Below are 20,910 nucleotides of genomic sequence, written 5' to 3' on the forward strand. Positions count from 1 at the left end.
CTCAGACTTAGTATGGCCAATGTTAGCTATTAAGGGCTTGATTCAGAGTTGTACACAATCCCGATGGTTTGCACAAAACTCCGATGGTGGGGTGACTGTGCATGTGCATGATCCGTTCTGCACATGTGCCCTCTAAGCTGCTGCCGGATTGACTAGCTGGGGCCATTTGGGGGTGGGCAGGGAGTGGCACCAGGCGGAGATCCTGGAAATGAGGGCTAGTGAATGCATCGTCCCATGTAGATGTACTGGTCTTGGCTACGGATGTGAGACAGCCGTTCTAAGTAACCTGAGAGATATTCAGATGGCCGATGTTCTCAAAAGTGATCCAGTGCTGCATCCTGGAACGCAGGAGAGGATCAGACAAGCAGGCAGAATAATTAATACATGGTGCCTCCTGCAGCATACTGTGTTCACTGCATCTACCCCATGGTCACTCAAGCTGGCAGAGGATCACACAGATGTTTCATGGATGCAGCTCGGCACAGCAATGCATGCAGGAGGCGTAACACCTCCTGCTGCAACACCATAATAGTACTATCACAGCTACTACCATGGTAGCAGCTGGAATAGCTAAAGCGTCAGACCTAGAATCACCCCCTATGTACAATGTTTCAGTGCTATGTCTTCTCCTGATCCTGGCTGGAATGAATATGAAATATCATGAGTTGACAGACAGGTTTCCAGTTGAGTTCCAACCACTTTCTCAATAACCTTTCCTAGAAAAGGAGGGTTTGATACTGGTCTGTGGTTGGTCATCAGGGCCGGATTAAGGTCTTTGGGGGCCCCTGGGTAACAAACTTGTGGGGGCCCCATTATGCAATGTCCCCAGTAGCAGTGCCCCTTATGCGGTGCCCCCCAGTAATGGTCCCCCTATGCAGTGCCCACTGTAGTAATGCCCCTTATGCAGTGCCCCCAGTAGTAGTCACCCTATACAGTGCCCCTTATATAGTGCCCCCAGACCCAGTAGTGGTCCCCCCCATGCAGTGCCCCTTATATAGTGCCCCCAGTAGTAGTCACCCCCTATACAGTGGGGCCAGTAGTTGTCCCCCCTATGCATTGACCTTTGCAGCGCCCCCCCAGTGCCCCCATGAAGCAGCCCCCCTATACAGTTCCCCCTTTAGTGGCCCCCTCTATGCAGTGGCCCCTGTACCGGCCCCCACTATGCAGTGCCCCCCTGTAGCGGCACCCCTTATGTAGTGCCCCTTACACACACACAAAAAAAATCACAACTTACCTGAATCCCCGCTCCTGATGCGACTGCCGCTGTCTGCTCCGAGTCCCGGCTCTTCCACTGCACCATGGGAGAGACATCAGCATCATGACGTCTCTCACATCATCATCCACTGCTGGGGGAGCCAGAAGGCGGAGCTCATGAGTGAGACCCTCCGTTGACGCAGCAGCTAATGAGAGTCTGTCTGACTCTCATCGGCTGCTCTAACAAACACACAGCTTCTGCCGCGCTCCATGTGGTCTAAACTAGTGGCAGGGACACTACCAGCGGGTGCAAGCTGCTAGTGGGGACTCCTCCATATGTGGGGTCCCAGGGACAATTGCACCTGTCGCCCCCCCCTTAATCCGGCCCTGTTGGTCATACAGTCGGGATCTCAATTAGTTTTCTGAGGAGAGATCTAACAATTGTTTCATTAGTGGTTCAGTAAAAATGCCAGTCTGCATAGAGCATTGTACAATTTTTGCAACTATAAACCCAATTATGTCCATACGCCCTATTAGAAGCTTGGTTGAGGCAGGGTCCACATCACAAGTGGGTGCATGCAACAATTCTGGTAATTTCAGCAATGTATTTTCAATCCATTGTGTAAAAGTTAGTCCATGAAGACAGGGGGATCACATTTGCAGACTCGGAATCTTGCCACTCATTTGTTAGCACGGTGAGAATTTCATGCTGTGTATGGAGGATACTTTATTGGCAAAGAAGTTTACAAACTCATTGCTTCTTGACTGGGAGAGGGTTTTATCAGGCTGCAGGCATGCTGGTTTGCAAAGCATCTCCAATGTACAAAAAATCTGAGCTGGCCTATTGTTTGCTGCCATGATCTTACTCGAAAGTTGACTCTGTATTGGAATTCTTCATTACACTTGATTAGTTTTAGCTTATGCTCTTCCAGGTGAGACTTCTACCATTGTCTTTCAAGTCTACATTCCCTTTTCTTGAGCTCACTAATACTGCTTTTACACCAAAGTCCCAGGTCTGACCCGGGATTTGGAATACATTTCCAACCCGGATCAGACCTGGGACAGACACCATTTTACACCGTGGTGCCGACCCGGGCTAACTCCATCAACTCCATTTTGAGGAGTTGTGACTGATAATCAAATTGAGTGGTGGTCTAACAACATAACTAAATTTATTTTGAGGGCAGGGACTTCTAATCCCATCTGGAAGACAAGATCAAGAGTGTATAGCAGAAGGAATAACTTGTGTGAGGCCAAGAACATTCATTGTGTACAGTAGGTCTTGGCCAAGGTGTAAGAGCTCATCATTAACCCATGAATTGAAATCCCAAAGGATGAGCCATCTTTGATGCTCATAGTTAGGCCAGCAACAATGTCTTTCTATCTGCAGGGGGCACTAATCATGTAGAATTCTGCACTCAAGTAAGTTAGTCATTTCCACTGGGCGAACCCTAAGTATAATTGCTTTTTTAAAGCAGATGGACGCTTTACCTTCACTGCGCTTCCAAGATAGGTGCTGCAGGTTTGTCTATCCAAGTATCTTCAATACAGGAGAGATCTAAAGATTCAATAAGTTCAGCAATTGTAGCAGTTCTATATTTCCAACCACAGGGCCATCTGTTGGGTACCACCTCTTCACTTTTTAAAAAACTCATATATTGTCCATGGGAGAGCGCAATTGTGCATACACATTAGATCCTATGCACGATTTGTCATTTTGATATGGCACATCGTACCGATATCATTCTAATGTGTACCCAGCCTTAGAAGCTGATTGGTTGCTTTGGGCAACTTCTCTAGTTTATATATCTCCAAGGCTTGATGCGTTTACCCCACTGTCTTTCAGGGCCCTGGGGCAAGAAGTGGCAGACTGCACTGTTGTTCAGAGAAAGAGAAAAAATTGTATTTGTCTTACAAAAAAAGAATAATACAGGTTGAGTCTCCCATATCCAAATATTCCAAAATACGGAATATTCCTGAAATGACAGAATTTTTTTAGCACGACTGAGACAGTGACACCTTTGCTTTCTGAAAGTACAATGCACACAAACTTTGTTCGATGCCCAAAATTATTGAAAACATTGAATAAAATTATCTGCAGGCTGTGTGTATAAGGCATATATGAAACATACTGTGAATGCTTTCTGTGTTTATATTTGGGTCCTATTCCCAAGATATCTTATTATGATATGCAAATATTCCAAAATACAGAATATTCCGAAATCCAAAATACCGCTGGTCCCAATCATTTTAGATATGGGAGACTCAGGGGCCTATTCATCATACCTAAAATATCTAGGGAGGTAATTAGGTTTAGAACTGGCATGGAGTTCTACCTAATTACCGGAGGAATTCATCATTCCTCCTCCCCATACCTATCTATTCCGAAAAGCTGTCATTTTTATAAGTAATGTAATGAAATGTCATATACATTAGAGATAACATTTTGTTAACAATGCTGTAACAACATTGCAGTCATATATTCTGTATAAAATGTTTTTTTAACAAAAGCACAAATTCATAATACAATATAGAGTAACTACAAATGGAGTAGTCCACACAGAAAGGGCAGATACTGTAAGTAATGTGAATAGAGATCCACAACTTCATATGATGTAGCTGCAGTGATAATGAATTAGTTCAACTAGTGGAGTCAGTACACAATCAGCCAATCAGATGAGGCCAGCTATTATGGTGTGGTATGTTACGTCGACACGCTTTAGAGTGACATGTCAATGTAGAAATGGGTGAAATGCTAACGTGCAGCAAATCAATGTAACAAGCCCCAGATGAGCTCGTTGAGGCAGGTATTAACCCCTGATGCGCTGCACTGGAGGAGCGGGAGCACAGAGCCGCTGCAGCTGGGACAAGCACATTTTGCAAAGGGACTAGTCTTTCCAAAGACTTATGAGCAATATAATTCTTTACTTAAGATGCCTGCATCTGCTTGTATCCTGTGCATGATAGAGGAACGCCACATGCCACTCTGTTCTCAGGGCCTGAATCAGAGATGGACGCTAATGCGATTTTCACGCTGATCGAGAGTTTGTTTGCCATCGCTCATGTGTATAAGCTGCACTGCGCATGCTCAGCGATTGCACATGCATATAGGAATCCATTGCAAATTGAGTGACATGTTGTTAGCATTTGGGGGTGGTCAGAAAAACACAGATGTGACTTTCCATTTGAACACCGTATCATGTGTGTGTGTATAAGCTGTGAATGTCAGGAGGGCCCCCAAGGTTCCGGCAGGTCAGGCCTACTGCAAGGGTAAGATGACTGACAGTTTTGCGTCAATGTTACTATTATTTATGCAGGTATGCCATGTTGTGCGCAGGTATGAAGTAGGGGTGAGCGGGTTCGGATTTCTGAAATCCGAACCCCCCCGAGCCAACCGATCCGAGTCCGATCCGAGTCAGGCTCGACTTTTCCCGCCTGACTCGGATCTGAAATCGAGGCAAAACGTCATCATCCCGCCTTCCGAGTCTCGCGGGTTTTGGATCCTATATAAGGTACCCGCGTCGGCGCCATTTTCTCACTCGGCTGTGGACAGTGAAGAGGGAGGGTGGGTTAGGGCTGTGTAGTGTAGTGTAGTGTAGTGCTGCTGTTGTCCACTACTTCAAAGTCCATAGGGGCTGGCTGTGTTGTGCTGTGCTGCTGTTGTTAATAGGGGCTGTGTCCACTACTTCAAAGTCCATAGGGGCTGGCTGGACTGTGTTGTGCAGTCAGTTCTCCATAGGGGCTGTGTCCACTCCAAAGTCCTGTGCTGTGTCCCAGTCCTAAAGGGGTGCTGTAGTGTTGTCCAGGGGGTGCATTGTCCATCAGGGGTGCTCCCCCCAAGTGCTAAAAAAATAATATATTTTCTGTGTTTGTGAATTGTGTGCGCAGTACCCGCACGTGCATCAACAAAGTAGTGCCAAGCGTGCGCCTGTGTCATAAGTAAAGGGCCGGCTGGCTTGACCGTTAAAGGGTGCTGTAACCCCCAAAGTACACTCCAGTCCAAACCAAAAAAAAAATTATTTTCTGTGTTTGTGAATTGTGTGCGCAGTAGCCGCACGTGCATCAACAAAGTAGTGCCAAGCGTGCGCCTGTGTCATAAGTAAAGGGCCAGCTGGCTTGACCGTTAAGGGTGCTGTAACCCCCGAAAGTACACTCCAGTCCAAACCAAAAAAAAAATTATTTTCTGTGTTTGTGAATTGTGTGCGCAGTAGCCGCACGTGCATCAACAAAGTAGTGCCAAGCGTGCGCCTGTGTCATAAGTAAAGGGCCGGCTGGCTTGACCGTTAAAGGGTGCTGTAACCCCCGAAAGTACACTCCAGTCCAAACCAAAAAAAAAATTATTTTCTGTGTTTGTGAATTGTGTGCGCAGTAGCCGCACGTGCATCAACAAAGTAGTGCCAAGCGTGCGCCTGTGTCATAAGTAAAGGGCCGGCTGGCTTGACCGTTAAGGGTGCTGTAACCCCCGAAAGTACACTCCAGTCCAAACCAAAAAAAAAATTATTTTCTGTGTTTGTGAATTGTGTGCGCAGTAGCCGCACGTGCATCAACAAAGTAGTGCCAAGCGTGCGCCTGTGTCATAAGTAAAGGGCCGGCTGGCTTGACCGTTAAAGGGTGCTGTAACCCCCAAAGTACACTCCAGTCCAAACCAAAAAAAAAAATTATTTTCTGTGTTTGTGAATTGTGTGCGCAGTAGCCGCACGTGCATCAACAAAGTAGTGCCAAGCGTGCACCTGTGTCATAAGTAAAGGGCCGGCTGGCTTGACCGTTAAAGGGTGCTGTAACCCCCAAAGTACACTCCAGTCCAAACCAAAAAAAAAATAATTTTCTGTGTTTGTGAATTGTGTGCGCAGTAGCCGCACGTGCATCAACAAAGTAGTGCCAAGCGTGCGCCTGTGTCATAAGTAAAGGGCCGGCTGGCTTGACCGTTAAGGGTGCTGTAACCCCCGAAAGTACACTCCAGTCGAAACCAAAAAAAAAATTATTTTCTGTGTTTGTGAATTGTGTGCGCAGTAGCCGCACGTGCATCAACAAAGTAGTGCCAAGCGTGCGCCTGTATCATAAGTAAAGGGCCGGCTGGCTTGACCGTTAAAGGGTGCTGTAACCCCCGAAAGTACACTCCAGTCCAAACCAAAAAAAAAATTATTTTCTGTGTTTGTGAATTGTGTGCGCAGTAGCCGCACGTGCATCAACAAAGTAGTGCCAAGCGTGCGCCTGTGTCATAAGTAAAGGGCCGGCTGGCTTGACCGTTAAGGGTGCTGTAACCCCCGAAAGTACACTCCAGTCCAAACCAAAAAAAAAATTATTTTCTGTGTTTAGCCGCACGTATATATCAAATTGATATAACATAAATGGAGGACCAAACTTTCTCCGATAAAAATAAAATAGAGAAAGATCAAGAACCACTTCCTCCTAGTGCTGAAGCTGCTGCCACTAGTCATGACATAGACAATAACATGCCATCAATGTCGTCTGCCAAGGCCGATGCCCAATGTCATAGTAGAGGGCACATACAATCCCAAATGGCAAAGTTCAGGAAAATGACCTTGAAAAAGACATTTAAATCAGCTGAAGAGAAACGTAAACTTGCCAATATGCCATTTACGACACGGAGTGGCAAGGAACGGCTAAGGTCTTTCCCTAGTATGTTCATGACTAGTGGTTCAGCTTCACATGACGATGGAAGCCCTCCTCCCACTAAAAAAATCAAAAGAGTTAAGCTGGCAAAAGCACAGCGAAGAACTGTGCTTTCTAAGAAGATATCACAAATCCCCAAGGAGAGTCCAAGTGTGGTGGTGGTTGCGATGCCTGACCTTCCCAGCACTGGACAGGAAGAGGTGGCTCTTTCCACCATTTGCACGCCCCCTGCAAGTGCTGAAAGGAGCACCCACAGTCCACTTGCTGATATGCAAATTGAAGATGTCACTGTTGAAGTACAACAGGATGAGGATACTGGTGTAGCTGGCGCTGAGGAGGAAGTTGGCGAGGAGGATTCTGATGGTGATGTGGTTTGTTTAAATCAGGCTCCGGGGGAGACAGTTGTTGTCCGTGGGATGAAAAAGCCCATCACGGTCATGCCTGGGCAGAAGACCAAACATTCCACCTCTTTGGTCTGGCAATATTTCTATCCAAATCCGGACAACAACTGTCTTGCCATATGTACCATATGTAAAGGTGAAATAAGTAGGGGTAGGGACGTCAACCACCTAGGAACATCTTCCCTTATACGGCACCTGCAGCGCGTTCATAAAAAGTTACTGTCAAGTTCAGAAACTTTGGCTAAGACCGTAAGCAGTCCAGGGACACCTAAATCCCGTTGTCCTGTTGTATCCAAGCGCCTGCAAACCACACCATCAACTCCCTCCTCGTCAATTTCCTCCTTAGTCAGGATCGGAAGTAGTCCTGCAGGTCATGTCACTGGCATGACTGACTCTCCTATCCGGGATTCCTCCGGAGGATCCTGCATTGCTACGCCTACTGCTGCCGCTGCTGCTGTTGCTGCTGCTGGGAGTCGTTCATCATCCCAGAAAGGAAGTAGGAACACCACTACTTTTACTAAACAATTGACCCTCCAACAGTCCTTAGCGAGGAGGATGAAGTACGACAGCAGTCATCCTGAAGCAAAACGTATAACTGAGGCCTTGACTGCTATGTTGGTGTTAGACATGCGTCCGGTATCCGCCATTAGTGCAGTGGGATTTAGACAATTGATGGAGGTAGTGTGTCCCCGGTTCCAAATCCCGTCTAGATTCCACTTCACTAGGCAGGCGATACCGAGACTGTACAGAAACGTCAGAAAAAGTGTCCTCAGTGTCCTGAAAAATGCCGTTGTACACAATTAACCACACTTAACCACGGACATGTGGACAAGTGGAACAGGGCAGACTAAGGACTATATGACTGTGACAGCCCACTGGGTAGATGTATCACCTTACGCAGCAACAGCAGCAGCGTCACCAGTAGCAGCATCTCAGAAACGCCAGCTTGTTCCAAGGCAGGCTACGCTGTGTATCACCGGTTTCAGTAAGAGGCACACCGCCGACAACCTCTTAGAGAAACTGAGGGAAATCATCGCCCAGTGGCTTACCCCACTTAGACTCTTCTGGGGATTTGTGATATCTGACAACGCCACCAATATTGTGCGGGCATTACATCTGGGCAAATTCCAGCATGTCCCATGTTTTGCTCACACAATAAACTTGGTGGTGCAGAATTTTCTGAAAAGCGACAGGGGCGTGCAGGAGACGCTTTGGGTGGCCCAAAAAATTTCTGGCCACTTTCGCCATTCAGCGACTGCGTGCCGAAGACTGGAGCGCCAGCAAACACTCTTGAACCTGCCCCGCCATCACCTGAAGCAAGAGGTTGTGACACGGTGGAACTCAACCCTCTATATGCTTCAGAGGATGGAGGAGCAGCAAAAGGCCATACAAGCCTATACATCCACCTATGACATAGGCAAAGGAGGGGGTATGCACCTGACTCAAGCGCAGTGGAGAATGATTTCCGTGTTGTGCAAGGTTCTCCAGCCCTTCGAACTTGCCACACGTGAAGTCAGTTCAGACACTGCCAGCTTGAGTCAGGTCATTCCCCTCATCAGGCTTTTGCAGAAGCAGCTGGAGAAAGTGAAGGAGGAGCTAAGACGGAGCGATTCCGCTCGGCATGTGGGACTTGTGGATGAAGCCCTTCATTCGCTTTGCCAGGATTCCAGGGTGGTCAATCTGTTGAAATCAGACCACTACATTTTGGCCACCGTGCTCAATCCTAGGTTTAAAGCCTATGTGGTGTCTCTCTTTCCGGCTGACACAAGCCTGCAGAGGTGCAAAGACCTGCTGGTGAACACACTGTCAGCTGAAGCGGAACGTGACACGTCAACGGCTCCTTCTTCATTTTCTCCCGCAACTGGGGCTGCCAGGAAAAAACTTAGGTATCCTAAGCAACCCGCTGGCGGTGATGCAGGGCAGGCAGGACCAAGTTTGGACATCTGGTCCGGACTGAAGGACCTGGCAACAATTTCTGACATGTCTACTGTCACTGCATATGATACTGTCACCATTGACAGAATGGTGGAGGATTACATCGGTGACTGCATCCAAGTAGGCATGTCAGACAGTCCATACCTGTACTGGCAGGAAAAATAGGCAATTTGGAGGCCCCTGTACAAACTGGCTCTATTTTACCTGAGTTGCCCCCCCTCCAGTGTGTACTCCGAAAGAGTGTTTAGTGTAGCCGGGAACCTTGTCAGCGAAAGGCGTAGGAGGTTGCTTCCACAGAATGTGGAGAAGATGATGTTCATCAAAATGAATTATCAGCTCTTCCAGGGAGACCAGCCTCCAGAAGGTACAGAGGGACCTGTGGTGGTGGATTCAAGTGGGGACGAGTTAATACTTTGTGAGGATGAGGATGTACACACTGAAGAGGGTGAGGAATCGGTGGATGAGGAGGATGAGGATGACATCTTGCCTCCGTAGAGCCAGTTTGTGCAGGGACACATTAATTGCCAGCTTGTTTTGTGGGGGCCCAAACGAACCAATCATTTCAGCCACAGTTGTGTGGCAGACCCTGGTGCTGAAATGATTGATTTATTAAAGTGTGCATGTCCTGTTTATACAACATAAGGGTGGGTGGGAGGGCCCAAGGACAATTCCATCTTGCACCTCTTTTTTTTCTTTGCATTATGCACAGTTTGGGGCCTAGTTTTTCAAACTGCCATCCTGTCTGCCACTGCAGTGTCACTCCTAGATGGGTCACGTGTTTGTGCCGCCCACTCGTGTCGCTTAGCATAGTCATCCAGCTACCTCGGTGCAACCTTTTGGACATAAAAACACTATTGTGAGGTGTGAGGTGTTCAGAATAGACTGGAAATTAGTGGAAATTAAGGTTATTGAGGTTAATAATAGCATAGGAGCAGAAAAACCTACAAATTCTGTGATTTTAGCTGTTTTTATGCTTTTTTTCAAAAAAATACAGATCCAAAACACAAAACCCAGAACCCAAAACACGGAAGGGTGGTTTTGGCAAAACCAATCCAGATCCAAAACACGAATAAAGATCCAGATCCAAAACCAAAACACAAAACACGAAAAGTGGCCGGTGCACACCCCTAGTATGAAGGCAGCGGTGGGCGTCTTTATGCTCAGGTCATCTTTGCAGAGATATTTTCGCAGCTGCATTGCATATGAAAATGTGATCGCATTAGGCGTCCATCTCTGCATCTGGCCCTCAATGTCTCCAGTCTGAAACCCCCTGCTAGCTAACCCATGCAGACTGGAACATAATGAGAGATCAGTGGGATTTAGCCAATATTATTCAGTAAGTGTTGCAGCAGTGTCCACACATACCCAGAAGTAGGTGGCTGCAGGTACCTGTTGTAGAAGCTTGTGTAGAATGAGTAGTTTACAGGTACCCGTGTAGGAGCCTGTTGGTTGCATCGAGTTTACCACCAGGTATGCAGTGGGAGGTGGAGTCAGTATTGAGCGGTGACTGACAGGGCCACCATCAGGGAGGGGACTGCCGGGACTGGAGTGCTGGGCCTGGATAGAGAGGAGGAGCCCAACCCTGGCTCTGACCACCAATAGTTCCCTCTGCTCACACTATCTGTTGGCTGCTGTACTTCTGGGATTTGTGTTCCACTGTGTAATGCAAACTGGGAGCACCCATGGTCGGGTCTACTACATAGTTACTGTTTGTGGCAGCCATGGATCTTGTTAGCCATCCCTGCATGGCTTTCTTTTACTTGGTCTGTTTGCCTGGCTGCCCCATCACAATCATTTATTTATGCCTGGTGCAGCAGACAGAGAGGCCCCCATCCCTTCTCTTCCAACTAGTCAATCATACAGGAAGCTCCACCTCCCAGACTACATACTTGTGGGTGCCTTTAGCCTAGAGCAGCAACATAGCCAGCACTGTTTCATCCCATCTCAACCCTGTCCTCCTCCCCAGCTCTCACCTCATGTCACCATTATCTCCTTCCCAGCTCTCACCTCATGTCAGCATTATCTCCTCCCCAGCTCTCACCTCATGTCAGCATTATCTTCTCCCCAGCTCTCACCTCATGTCAGCATTATCTCCTCCACAGCTCTCACCTCATGTCAGCAATGTTCACTCCCCAGCCCTCATCTTATCTCAACACTGCTGTCATCCTTACAGAGCACCGTCCTATCCTCAACTCTCAACTCATTCCAGCACTGTTCACAGCCTTTCTCAGCACTGTCACCTCCCCAGCTTCCATGCCATCTCAGCCCAGTCCCTCCCCAGCTTCCATGCCTTATTTGCACTGTGCCTTCTCTAGTTCTCACCCCATCTCAGCCCAGTCCCCTCCCCAGCTGTCACACCATATGAGCACTATCCCCTACCAAGTAATCACCCCATATGAGCACTGTCACCTCCCCAGCTGTCACCCCATATGAGCACTGTCCCCTCCCCAGCCATCACCCCATATGAGCACTGTCCCCTCCCCAGCCATCACCCCATATGAGCACTGTCCCCTCCCCAGCCATCACCCCATATGAGCACTGTCACCTTCCCAGCTGTCACCCCATATGAGCACTGTCACTTTTCCAGCTGTCACAACATATGAGCGCTGTCCCCTACCCAGCCATCACCCCATATGAGCACTGTCCTCACGCCAGGTGTCACCCAATCTCATTGAAGATTTAATTGCAGAGGAGAAGACAGAAAGACCACCCAAAGAAGAAGATAAGTATTTGGTCAAAATATTTGACTAAAAATCTTTTGTGTGGGGATATTGTAGTGGGCTGGGGAAGAGGGTGGGGGCTGACTATTTGTCAGACCCAGGCTCCTCAATTTATATGGCAGCCCTGGTCACTGATGAGTAGCAGGGAATCCCTAGGAGAAGTGGAGTAACCACCCTCTATTCTATCATGTCAAAAATCTGTAATCACCTGCCGGAGTGAGGACATCCAGTCACATTCAACTTAATATCCCTGGGGGCCCAGTGGTCACTTACCTGGTTCTGGCAACAGCAGCATCTCCCCATCAACTAAACTCGCTTCATATCGGTCCTCCAAATTAAGCTTACCTCCACGTTACAGCAACCCGGATAATCTTATTCACATCTCCCCCACAAATGCTATCTCTCTATCCTGTGCCCTCTGGAATGCCAGGTCAGTCTGTAATAAACTGGTCCCCACCCATGACCTTTTTATCTCCAACTCTCTGAATCTCCTAGCCATCACTGAAACTTGGATCTCACCCTCTGACACCACTTCTCCTGCTGCTCTATCCTCTGGGGGCCTCATCTTCTCCCACACCCCCCGGCCTGGGGGTCGCCATGGTGGTGGTGTTGGGGTCCTTCTATCCACCAGTTACTCCTACCCGCTAATACCCTCTGAACCATCCCTTACATTCCCCACATTTGAGGTTCATGCTATATGCCTCTTCCAACCAGTAAACCTCAGAGTAGCTGTCATTTACCGTCCCCCTGGCTCTCCCTCCAAATTCCTTGACAACTTCGCTTCCTGGTTCCTTCACTTTCTCTCCTCAGATCTTCCCTCCATTATCCTAGGTGATTTTAATATTCCTATTGACATTCCCACAGAATCCTCTGCAGCTAAACTCCTTACCCTCACCTCTTCATTTGGTCTCGCCCAATGGACCTCCTCACCCTCCCATGTGAGTGGGCACTCACTTGACCTGGTCTTTACGCACCGTTGTGATATTTCTGATTACTCCAATTGCCAATTCCCCCTCTCTGACCATCACCTTCTCTCTTTTAACCTATCCCTCTCTCCTTCCCCTCCTCTAACTCCTAAAGCTACAATTACTAAGCGTAATATTGAGGCTATTGACACTGTTACCTTTTCCTCCCTGCAGGACTCTCTTCACTCCCCTATCATTTCTCTCTCCTGTCCTGAACAAGCTACTTCCCTGTACAATTACTCCCTTACTTCTGCTCTTGATTCTGTTGCTCCAGCAATAACCACTCACCCTCGCAGATCCACACCACAACCCTGGCATTCCAAATGCACCAGATACCTGCAAAAGTGTTCAAGAATTGCAGAGCGTCAGTGGAGAAAGTCACGCTCTAAGGCTGACTTCCTCCATTTCAAATTTATTCTCTCTTCCTACAGTGCTGCCTTGTCTCTCTCCAAACAAACATATTTCAAGAACCTCATCTCCTCCCAGTCCTCAAACCCCCGGCGTCTCTTTGCCACTTTCAACTCCCTACTCTGCCCTGCCCCTCCTTGCCTTCCCTCCTCGCTCTCTGCCCTCAACTTTGCCACCTACTTTACATCTAAAATTGTCTCTATACGTGAGGACATCATATCCCATCAGACCCTCAGCACTCCTCCCCCTCCTTACCCTTACCACCCCTCCCCTTCTGTCTCACCAACTCTGACATCCTTCTCCCCTGCTTCTGGAGAGGAAGTCATGGCCCTCATCCGGTCCGCCCCCCCTTCCACCTCCCCTCTTGACCCTATCCCTTCCCGTCTCCTCTCCCACCTGTCTCCTTCTGCCTGTTCCCATCTGGCTCACCTCCTTAATCTCTCCCTATCATCTGGCACTGTCCCTTCTGCATTCAAACATGCTCTTGTCTCCCCCATTCTTAAAAAACCTACCCTTGATCCTAACATACTTTCCAACTATTGACCCATCTCTCTTCTCCCTTTTGCTTCCAAACTCCTTGAGCGTATTGTCTACAACCGCCTTACCACCTTTCTTTCTTCCCACTCCCTCCTTGACTCATTTCAATCTGGCTTCCGATCTCTCCACTCCACTGAAACTGCCCTCACGAAAGTCAGCAATGACCTCCTTGATGCCAAAACCAAGGGCCACTACTCTCTGCTCATTCTCCTTGACCTCTCTGCTGCATTTGACACTGTAGACCACCCTCTCCTCCTGCAAATCCTTTACTCTCTCGGTCTACATGACACTGCCCTCTCTTGGCTTTCCTCCTACCTCTCTGACCGTTTCTTCACTGTCTCCTCTCATGACTCCTCTTCCCCTCCACTTCCACTAAAGGTAGGAGTTCCCCAAGGTTCTGTTCTTGGACCTCTCCTTTTCTCCCTATATGCATCCTCTTTGGGTGAACTCATTAACTCATTTGACCTCCAATATCATCTCTATGCAGATGATACTCAAATTTACCTTTCCACCCCTGAGCTCACCCCTGAGCTCCTTACCCGTATCTCCAACTGTCTCTCTGCTGTCTCTTCGTGGATGTCCCAGCGCTTACTTAAACTTAACATGTCTAAGACTGAGCTGATCATCTTCCCACCCTCTTCCACTACATCACTTTCCACAATTTCATTATCTATTGATGGCACAACTATCTCCTCTAGCCCCAAAGTGTCTTGGAGTTATCCTAGACTCCTCCCTCTCGTTTAAACCGCACATTCATTACCTCTCGCAGTCCTGCCATTTTCACCTAAAAATATCTCCAGGATTATTCCCTTCCTCACCCAGGATGCCACTAAAACCCTCATCCATTCACTGGTCATCTCCAGATTGGACTACTGTAACCTTCTTCTAGCTGGCCTCCAAGTCTCTCACCTCTCTCCACTACAATCGGTTCTTAATGCTGCTGCTCGGCTCATCTTCCTCTCCAGATGTTCTACATCTGCTTCCCCTCTCCTTCAAGCCCTTCACTGGCTCCCCTTCCCCTTCAGATGCCAATTCAAGGTTCTTACATTCGCCTACAAAGCCCTCACCAAATCCTCTCCCGCATACATTTCTGACCTTCTCTCCCTTCACACTCCTGCCCCCCTACTTCGCTCAACTAATGCATGCCGCCTCTCTTGCCAACTGATTACTTCCTCCCACTCCCACATCCGAGATTTTGCCCATGCTGCTCCCTACCTTTGGAATGCTCTCCCTCTCCCCATCAGACTCTCCACCTCTCTACAAATCTTCAAACAGGCTCTCAAGACCCACTACTTCATCCAGGCCTTCCAGTACTCATCCTAACCCACCTCATGCTCTTTCCTTCCAATCTTCCCCTTCTGTGTCACGCCTGTCTGTCTGCCCCTCCCCTTAGAATGTAAGCTCTCACGAGCAGGGACCTCTTCCCTCATGTGCTTCTCTTTACATTTTCTTCTACTCTCTACTCCCCATTAGGGCACCTAACACGGGACCGCCAATTCCTGGCAGCTTATTGTGAGTGCTTTAATCACTATTTCAACAATGTGTATAAGCTGTGTCCTTGTCCTGTACTTTAATGTATTGTTTATTACTTGTTTCTTGTTCACCTATTAGTTCTATGTACTATGTAAGGCGCTGCAGAACACTTGTGGCGCCATATAAATAAAGGATAATAATAATAATAATAATAATAATAATCAACAACCCTAACACCCCTCACCCACCCACAGCCTAACCCTTACCTCCCCCTAGTTCCTAAGCCTCCCAACAGCCCCTAGACCTAACTGCTGGCATTCTGAGGCTGTTGACATGATGCCTGTCGACAAGTAGAACCATGTCAGCATTATAGTGTCAACATGACTTTGCCATGTGAAATATGTTGACCATGTGACCAGATACCCAGATGGTGATCATTAGAACAGCCCTCTAACATTCCCAAGGCATACACCAACTATAATGGTAATTAGGTAATAAGCAAATGTCTATATGCATTTATCTGCTCACAAACGTTTGGTGCACATATACAGTATGGAAATAAATATGTTGTGCACAAGAACAGTCCTATGTCCAGCTGTACAGCAGAAAATGGGAGAGAACCTCAATGGCGCTGTTACTAGGGGAAAATAATCTCATTAATTATTACAGCTGGTAGCCTAAAATTAGGCCTCTGTATAGCTTACACAATTGGAACATAAAGACAAATTAATTATAAGGCAGCACCGGCAACAAAAAAATAGATAATAAATATAAAATATAAAACTAGAACCAGATAATGTTACAATTCAATCTCCATAAATTGTTTTGTAGTAAAATTAATATACACACCCAGGTGTGATTGTAGTCGGATACAAATATCAGGATGTAGCACTGGAATCACGGCACCAGTCACAATAATGCTGCAATAATTCTGATTGTATGTATTGGGGTTAGGGGAGGGTTAGGGTTACGGGTTAGGCACCAGGGAGAGGGTTAGAGTTAGGCTGTAGGTGAGAGGGTTAGGCTTAGGCTGTGAGGGTGAAGGTTATGTTAGGCTGTGGGGAGGGAGGATTAGGTTTAAGGGTAGGGGTAGTGACAGGTGTCGGTATCCTAACCAAGTTGGGATGCTGGCATCGGGATTCTGACCGCCGGAATTCTAAGCGCCAACATCCCGTTCCCAACCCAAAATATCATATGATAATATTATATAAAATAACAAAAAGACTTTGCTCAGACATTAAATGCTAATTTAGAAAGCAACTATTATTCTCAGCATAGATTGTACTATTAAATGTTGCTCATAGAAATATACAGCTTATTTGCCACAAAGAGATGGAGACACATGTCCATGTAAATTTCTTCTTTCCAGGAGTCCTTATGAGGCACCTTTTCCTCATAAAGATAAATATCACAATTAGGAGGCCGACAAAGCTCATAGTACAGTACTGGCTCGGGATCCTCTGATAGTAATTCCTGTGGCTGCAAGCAATCAGTGATTAATGTCCTCCCTTGGAATATGTTCAGGGGTCAAAAGCGATTAAATAAAGCAGCAAAGCAATGATAAAGCCAAGCAATGTAGGAATAAATCCATGATCCTGATGCGTTTCTTTATATAACATGTGATTTCTTCAGAGGAATGTCCAATTGTAAAAGTGGTAGAATGTTACTGCTGACTTGTTTACTTGTACATATTTACTATATGTAAAATATTGTAAATTAATTAATACATAGAGTATTGCTGCCTTATATTACTTTTACTATTACTATTAGTGATGTTACTGTGTTTATTGACTCCTTACATTATATATAACATTTGCAGACTAGAATAATCCCTTTGTATAGAGACATATCTCCATCTTATCTGCAATCCTGGAAGATCTTAATGTCTTGTGGTGCTGAATAATAAGTCTGATGCCCCCAAACATCTCTTCATAGACCTGAAAAATCAAAAGGAGAGAAAAAGGTAAATAAAAAAAATAGAAATGTAAAAGGTAAATGCCCAGGTATAAGATTTATGCCCATACTCATAAGCAAGCCTGCAGCAGGTCAATAATGTGCAATGTTCCAGCCCCGCCCCTGAATATGTGATGTCAGCCCCACCCCCTGAATTTGTGATGTGATGATGTCACAAAAAGGGGATGGGTCCATTGGGACCAAGGAGAAGCTGCTTGCTTGGAGCATTCTAAGGATGCTTAGGGCAGCGAGATATTCCTGGCATGAGTGAGCAGATTGGTCACGTGAAACTCTGCTAGCATCTGGCATCTTTTTTTTGTCGAAAATGAATCTACAGCCATGGCCAAAAGTTTTGAGAATGACACAAGTATTGGCTATCACAAAGTTTGCTGCCTCAGTGTTTTTAGACCTTTTTGTCAGATGTTACTATGATATACTGAAGTAACATTACAGTATTTCATAAGTGTCAAAGGCTTTTATTGACAATTACATTAAGTTTATGCAAAGAGTCAATATTTGCAGTGGTGATCTTAGATAAAGCCCCCATGGTGTGGAGCGAAACCGGTTAGAGGACAACATTGGACCTACTTGGGATACTTCTAACACCTACCTGCAGTATTTGGAAGACTTGGGAGACATGAGAAGGACATTATCTGAATATTTGCGGTTCAGGGGTTGAGACTGGTATTGAGATATGGCTGGAAGGAATTATACCAATGCAAGGCTAGCTGCTGTACACTTTATCTCTCCTAAAGAGGCCGTGTCTCCCCCCCCCCTCCGTCACACTGTCTCAGCTACATAGCCCCACCATTGATTTTTTGTGTGGGATTCTGCAAGGAATCGGTAACATGTGATCGTATGGAGTTCTATGGAGCGTGTTACAATATTTATTAAGTTTAAGTGTGACTGTGAGCTGTAACTTGGATTTTGCTTATTATCACCACTACTGCAGATGTGGATGATTTGAAACTATCCCCCCTTTTTTGTTTTTTAAATTTTTTGGACTTTGAAAAATCTTTTTGGATGGTTTATGATCCACCTCCTTGAACCAATCCTATTTAAATATAGTTCTGCTATTTAAGATAAATGTTTTTATTAATATAAAATTTGCAACGTTGCTTTCTCTATATATTTGTGTATGTATTATAGGTTGTTATTGTGATTTTATTTGACCGGTCAATGAATTATAATTTATTTTATTAGTTATTAAAACTGTTTATAGCCAATTTGTGAAGTGTATGAATCATTCCCTGCCGCTCCTCTCTATATATTTTATCAAGCACAGACGTCTATTTCTAAATTAATATTTGCAGTGGTGACCCTTCTTTTTCGAGACCTCTGCAATTCACCCTGGCATACTGTCAATCAAATTCTGGGCCACATACTGACTGATGGCCGCCCATTCTGACCTAATCGATGCTTGGAGTTTGTCAGAATTTGTTGGTTTTTGTTTGTCCACCCGCCTCTTGAGAATTGACCACATGTTCTCAATGGGATTAAGGTCTGGGGAATTTCCTGGCCATGGACCCAAAATTTCGATGTTTTGTTCCCTGAGCCACTTAGTTATCACTTTTGCCTTATGGCAAGCTGCTCCATCATGCTGCAAAAGGCATTTTTCATCACCAAACTGTTCTTGGAAGGTTGGGAGAAGTTGCTCTTGGAGGATGTTTTGGTACCATTCTTAATTCATGGCTGTGTTCTTAGGCCAAATTGTGAGTGATCCCACTCCCTTGGCTGAGAAGCAACCCCACACATGAATGGTCTCAGGATGCTTTAATGTTGTGTCATTCTCAAAACTTTTGGCCCTGGCTGTAAGTCACAAAGCGATGTTACTAGGACACCCCAGGAGATTGTACTGATTAATTTGATCTGTGGCACTTGTATCTCTTTGTGTGACTGAGACTGTAAGTGGGAAAAAACTGCTACCGCTGCATCATAGCATTGTGCATGCTGATTGAGAGACTAAATGAACTGGAGGACAATGTAATGTGACATAATATGATCTGGAGCACAATGTAATGAGGCACTATATGAACTGGAAGGTGTAGTATATTCTGTTGACATTCAGAATGTGCATATTTATGACTGAATTAGGGAAAGACACATTTTGAAGGAGTTTATTATAAAATAATTAGGGGCAGATTCAATTAAGCACAAAGTTCCAACAGAATACCATGTTGAGTACAATGTGGGTAATTTATGAGAGGAAAATGTTTTTTATCACAACTTTATGGGATGCGGTCAGTGAGGTTACCCAGGATGGATAACTCACATCATGGTAGTGTGTGAGGTACAGGCGGAACCTCGTGACTAATTGAATAAGCGTCTTAAAGACACTTGGACAGTTTAACTACTGCACTCGAAAGAATAGTTAAATAGAGAGAATAAATCATATTAAGAGAGCTAATTTTTGCAAGGATAAGTTATAGATAATTCTGAAAAAGCTTGTAAAATGTATGATTTACTGTAATTATACATAACAAAAGTCAGAGATTTACAATGACAATTTTTAAGTGTAAAGCCGCCTACACACAAGATGGGAAGTTGGACGATATGACCATTATGATAACGTTATTGTTCATGGCATTAAATATCATCCAGTGTGTATGCAATATGTTAATGATGGCCACTCCTGCGGATCATTAACAATGTCTTTCATTGCTCGTAATTGCAGGGCATAATGATGATATCATCAGGTTCTGCAAGTACGGGGAAGAGGGAGGGTGCCGTCACTGAACGATATCGTTAACAACATTGAGCCAGCAGTGCAGAGAAAACACTTAACGATATCGCTCATGGAGCCTATCGATAAGTGTGTGTGCAGTTTTTGAGTTAGTGGAATATTTTTGCTATTCATTCAGGCATTCATTGTATCTTGGAAAACATGCTGTAACATCAAAGAAGATCTTCATATGCCCTACAGTATGTCTTAGTACAGTATTTTTCTCACTTGTACCTGCACTTCTTGATTACAACTAAAATAAATTTGTAAAGATACTTTGGGCCGGTTCAAATACCGATGCTGGAATGCCAAATGGTGCAGAATCCCAACAAGCTTGGGTAAGGACCATAACTCTCCCCTCTCCACCCCCTTACCCTCCCTTTGTGGTGCTTGACCCTAACTTCCCCAGGGGGTGCCTAACCCTAGCCTTGCCCCGATGGTGCCAACCCTAACCTTCCCTTCCCGCGCCCTAAACCTAACCATTCCGGGGCGGTGCCTAACCCTAACCTTCCCCCTGTGGTCCCTAACCATGACCCCTCTTCTCGTACCCTAGCCTTAACCCCTCTGGGGGTGTCTAACCCTAATTTTCTCCCAGGGTTGCCTAATCCAAACACCTCCATCCCCGGCTAACTGCGCATAGTTACCACCGTCCGGACATTCGCATTCTGGTGTTCGGAAAGCCGACGCCGGTATCCTGATGTCCTTTGGGGTATCAGAATTATGTTGGGCGTCTGTATTTTGACTGCCAGCATCTCATCTGCCAGCACAAAAACTGCATCCCTTTGGGCCAAATGTAATAGGGTGAGAGTTTAGAAAATGTGAGAGTTTAGCAGTAACCTCTCACACTTTTTGAACTGGGCCAATGTAATAAAGTCCAAGAACAGGCAAACTCGCATGTTTTTGAACCAAAAAAACTCTCAGATTTTCTTCCAGATGTTTTCCCATATTAAAGATACAACTCGACCAAT

The 20,910-nt window shown here is 45.9% G+C and overlaps 1 protein-coding gene across 1 annotated transcript in view; it reads right to left on the reverse strand.

Moving 5' to 3' along the window:
• Window positions 1-16,543: 16,543 nt before the first annotated feature.
• LOC148506844 (uncharacterized) overlaps window positions 16,544-20,910 on the reverse strand; it is a 43,849-nt gene continuing 39,482 nt past the window's right edge. Inside the window, exon 7 of the mRNA XM_088446090.1 lies at window positions 16,544-17,204. Coding sequence (XP_088302216.1) covers window positions 17,197-17,204 — 8 coding nt within the window. The 3' untranslated portion in view covers window positions 16,544-17,196. The remainder of the gene's footprint in view (window positions 17,205-20,910) is intronic.

The sequence above is a fragment of the Taudactylus pleione genome, unplaced genomic scaffold (genome assembly GCF_031769625.1).
Source record: "Taudactylus pleione unplaced genomic scaffold, aTauple2 ptg000393l, whole genome shotgun sequence".
Taxonomy (NCBI): domain Eukaryota; kingdom Metazoa; phylum Chordata; class Amphibia; order Anura; family Myobatrachidae; genus Taudactylus; species Taudactylus pleione.